General features: G+C 33.2%; 1 protein-coding gene and 1 long non-coding RNA gene across 2 annotated transcripts; both read right to left on the bottom strand.

Moving 5' to 3' along the window:
- Nucleotides 1-279: 279 nt before the first annotated feature.
- Nucleotides 280-2,392, bottom strand: LOC128128151 (uncharacterized). Its single transcript, XR_008225865.1, has 6 exons — nucleotides 2,319-2,392; nucleotides 1,798-1,960; nucleotides 1,592-1,693; nucleotides 984-1,428; nucleotides 633-738; nucleotides 280-462 (listed from the first exon to the last, which is right to left on the bottom strand). It is a non-coding gene; the product is annotated as an uncharacterized LOC128128151 (long non-coding RNA).
- Nucleotides 2,393-3,180: 788 nt separating this feature from the next.
- Nucleotides 3,181-3,869, bottom strand: LOC128127855 (uncharacterized). The gene is made up of 4 exons (XM_052766566.1): nucleotides 3,661-3,869; nucleotides 3,508-3,580; nucleotides 3,352-3,432; nucleotides 3,181-3,261 (listed from the first exon to the last, which is right to left on the bottom strand). The coding sequence occupies exons 1-4, from the start codon at nucleotides 3,759-3,761 to the stop codon at nucleotides 3,181-3,183; spliced, it is 336 nt and encodes a 111-aa protein (XP_052622526.1). The 5' UTR covers nucleotides 3,762-3,869.
- Between the last annotated feature and the right edge of the window lie 870 nt (nucleotides 3,870-4,739).

Raw genomic sequence — 4,739 nt, 5'->3', positions numbered from 1 at the left:
GGAAGATGACACGCATTCGCGTGTCGTAACCTTACGACGCGCGTGTTAATGACACGCAATGCGTATCAAGAAAGCCCCTGTCAAGAAAGGCCATGTCATAAATGAAGATGACACACATTTTTGCGTATCGTAAATTTAAATGTTTAAAAAAAATAAATTTATATATTTATTAATTTTTAAATTAAATTTGCATTTAATTTCTCATAATAGAAATAAAATACCATATACAAAAAATACAATCCATTGCATAATATAAAATAAAATTTCATACTAAAGAAATAAAATAAATTACACAAATTGTAATGTCATACAAAGAATCATTCAAATGTTAAACAAAAATAAAACATTGCTAACATGGGTTATACATTCCTATAAAACTAACAAATAATCATACAACTCTTTTTCTTACTGGAAAGGAATGTCAAACATGATTACAAGTCTCCCTTAATCTTGATTACTCACCTGCTTAAGTAAAATGTTGTTGTTGAGAAGGTTACCTAGCAACAGAGAAAAAACACAACACCTCTCCCACAATCACAACATCATTTACAGAGAAAGGTTGTTAATTACTTTCATTAAGACTTTCATTCAATCACAAAAATATTAAATAAAAGGGTGAAACAGTAACTTACTTGTGATAAGTTGATCTCCCTTAGAGCAAACACAGCTAAAGCATTAAACAAGACCCTATTTCCCTCTTCTTTTAAAGTTTCCAGAATGTTTAGAATGCTCTCCTTACTCATAATATATAATCAATAATCAGATTGAATTATATATTATGAGTAAGTAATAAAGTACATGTAACACAATAAAGTATTATTAAGGAACTTATGAGTTCAAATATTATTTTTTACACTCAGATGCCAAAATATTTTATGTTATTCTTCTACAAGTTGAGAACCTACTCAAACATGAAAGATAATAGTCCATCTGGCAGCTTTTGATGACATGACAAATGAAATTTCTCAGAGATAGAATAATACCTGTACTATTAAAATGATGGCAACCACAACAGGTGGTCCAATAACTACAGCCAAAAACATGCCTTTAATCATGTCTAGAAAGAAAAGAAAGATTGTTTGCTGCAATCATAAATCCCATGTGTTACAAACTTATATCCAAATTTAAATTAAATAAAAAGAGAAAACTGTAAAAACAAATTATATCCAAGGTAATACACCATACAACAAAATAGCAAAGTCCATCAGTATTTTTCAAAAAAACACCGTTTTCTTAATTATTAGAACACATTAGGAAAGCTTTATACTCTTTGATTTAAGAAGCTAAGTAAACTATAAGAAATCCACAACAAAAAGAAACTATAAGAAATCCACAACAAAAAGATTTGAAACTTACCTGTCCAGTAAGAAGAGGGGTATCAGCAACAAGCTTGAAAGCAACAGGCCTTGGAGTACGCACAGGCCAAGCCTTCAAATAAAAGGTGCATCAAGTATAAAAGAGAACAAGGAAACTGATATTAAAAACAAGAACTTTGATCATTAGAATAAAAGAGAGAGAGAAAAATAGAGAGGGAAGAAATGGAATGGAATGACTCATTCCATTCCATTCCATTCTATATTCCAACCTTTACCTTGTTTTCTTATCATTATCAATTGTATCTGCACCTCTTTCATTTCCTGCAAGATTTATGAACGAAGAATGGCATGTGATCATGAAGATTCCTCATTTGCATCTGTTGTCCCTGTGATTGTAAATTAGTAAAAAAGTACAGAAAACATGAGAATTTAATCATTTATATATTGAAATTTGTTAAATATGAGGAATGATATAACTTACAGGCAAACGATCCCAAACAAGGTGACCATCATTTGGTTTGAGGTGATAATAAGAGCATCCAAAAGCAACAGCAGCCACACCAATGTAAAAGCATGTCCAACCACAAAGCTCACCTTGTAGACTTAGGCATTTTATACCAGGCAGAATCAGGGGCAGTATAAACCTGAGAAGTGGATGCTACTTTGTTTAATTGTAGTTATCACTATTATATAGGTCATCCATAAAAGTTAAAAGGTACACCATTTGAAAGAGAAAACAAGAAAAAGATAAAAAGTGTTATCTGTTAAGGATGAAAAGTGGAAAGAGTAGCTCTTTAAAAAGATTCACAAAATCAGAAAATATATTTCCGTTAACTTGTTAACACAAACCCCTCGCTTTATCAATCTTTTATACGTATATCATAAATCCAAAAAGTTATCTACGTTGAAACCCAACAAACCAAGTTTCAACAAACATAGCAATGGAAATGGAACACCCATGTTAAAATATATACAAGATGAAGGGCATAATCGTCAATCTACCATCGACATATCCCAGGTGCTTCTGTCCTCAACATTGATATCGCCTCTTCATACTTTGAAGCATATACAAACCCCCATAGCTGCACACATTGACATTCATATCAACTCAACTTATGCAAACTATTTATATTAAATTACACTTTTGGTCCCTGAGAATCTCTAATTTTTCTGATTTTGGTCCCAAAAAGTTTTCTCTTGCAACTTTAGTCCTTATTTGACTATTTTTGGTCCCGAACCATTTTTTCAATTTTGGTCCCCAAAAATTCTCTTACAATTTTGGTCCTTTGAAATTTCTTGTAGAGTTTCAGTCCTTGTTCTAAGTAAGATGACCATTTTTGGTCCCTGAGTATTGCTGATCTTTTCAATTGTAGTCCCAACTCATTTTACTTGGAACGAAGAGTAAAAACGTTACAAAAACCTCAAATAACGATCAAATTTGCAAGAGAATTTTGTAGGACCCAAATTGAACAAAATCAGCCATACTCGAGGACCAAAAATGTAATTTTTGCAAAAATAAGTGAGAGAAAGCACCTCAATTTCCTTCACTTCAAATTCTTGGGTGTGTGACAAACAAGAGTTACCATAAGTTTCTGAGGCCAAACTTGACCCATTCAATCTGGGGAAAAAAATATGCAAATTGCCAAATTACCATATTATCCCTCAAAAAGAAAAATAGGAATGATGCAAGTGCAACACTCTTACAAGTCACTATCGAGATACAATGCAAAATGATTTCCCCCACCAAGCGCTAAATACTCAGTTGAACAAAGAGTATAATACCGATTCACCCCTAATAAATGCACAATTAACATAATAAATCCCAAATAAATATTAAAATTATAAATGATTTTTTTATATATTATCAAGAAAATGCAGTACCTGTGGGGCGATATATAACAGGACGCCCTGGTGTATTTGTAAACACAAATGTATCATTCGATCCCTGTATAGTATTTACTCATCATAATGAAAAAGGGTAGAAAAGTCTTTTGTCAACATATAGAGAAACGAACTTAATTAAACAATTACAAACCTGGTATCTTTTCTTTGTTGATGGTTTCAAAGGTGCCTCAACTAAACCACCAAACACTGCACCTTTACGATCTCCAACAACCTGAAAATGTTTAATCAAGTTTCAGTTAAAGGGTAAAGTTGACATTTTGCATAGTTACTGAAGACAAGACATTACCAGTAGACTTAACCCAGGGCAAAGATTGCTTCTTCTATATAAGGTTGAAAGAGATATGCCATGCCTCCATGTACTGACATATAAAAAAGATAATGATATATCAAGATTCAAGAATAATGTGAAACTGAAAATATGATGAAGATGAAATTTTACCTGTATAGTAAGACCCATTTCTTTCCTCGACTGAGAACAGGGAGTGCAACATAAAGATCAGAACGTGTATTTTCTGTCATAAGTTGTGAAGGTTCTGACATTTTTGGAAGTTTATCAGAAGGAAAATCTGAGAACAAGAGCCTCAACAAGTGCTCCAGTTCCACCAACAGGGTATTCTAAACTACAACCTGGTTTATACCATTCTGCAAACATATAAATCTGCAAATATGTGGATATATATACAGGCAAAAGATTAGACATTTAGAGAACTATAAAATATGAAGGAATAGAATGGATTCTGTTTGGTTGGAATGGAATGGATGAGGACATGTGGTAATGGAATAGCCCATTCCATTCCTTCCTCAATTCCATCATACCAAAAAGTAAAACTACCTTAAAAGAAACTTTTTAATGTATGATATGATTATGTACCATTTCTGCTGAAAGAACACCATCGGATTTCACTCCAGCAAGTAAGAAAGACAAAAGATCCACCCAATTTCTAATGAAAGGATCTTTGAGTCCCAATGAATCAACTATTTCTGAAAAAGGGCGTAAAAGCTTTGTGGCACCAAGAACACCTTGAGGTCCCATTTTTGCAAATGATTTTAGGAGTGGATATGCATATCTAACTCCAGCAGTAGAAACAACTCCCAAATCACCTCGAATAGATAAAGGTGGCAAAGCCATGGCAGCTGCAGATAATGGAAGTATTGCATCAACCAAGACTGGAACATCTTCTTCTTGATTACATTGTTGTGTGTTTCTCCTTGGTTCATTACTCACATCGCCCTAACAAAAACGAAGGAATCCCATTACTAAACCCTAATCCTAAAGTGTATTAGTTCGTTCACAGAGATTAGATTTCATGAAGATAAACCCTAAGATTAAAAGGTCAAAGAATTGCACAAAAGGTCATATCAGAAATAGAATTTCAAATCGATGATCAGGAATTGAACTAAACTTGATCGAACTATTTTATTATTGATGGTGGCAGCTTAGGGCTTAGAGAGAGAGAGAGAGAGAGAGAGAGAGAGAGTGAGTGAGTGAGAGTACAGAGGTAAAGGAAGACAAATTGA

This window comes from Lactuca sativa, chromosome 8 (genome assembly GCF_002870075.4).
Source record: "Lactuca sativa cultivar Salinas chromosome 8, Lsat_Salinas_v11, whole genome shotgun sequence".
Classification (NCBI taxonomy): Eukaryota; Viridiplantae; Streptophyta; class Magnoliopsida; order Asterales; family Asteraceae; genus Lactuca; species Lactuca sativa.
Note: the sequence above shows the minus strand (reverse complement) of the source record. Positions and strands in the feature narration are given on the sequence as shown.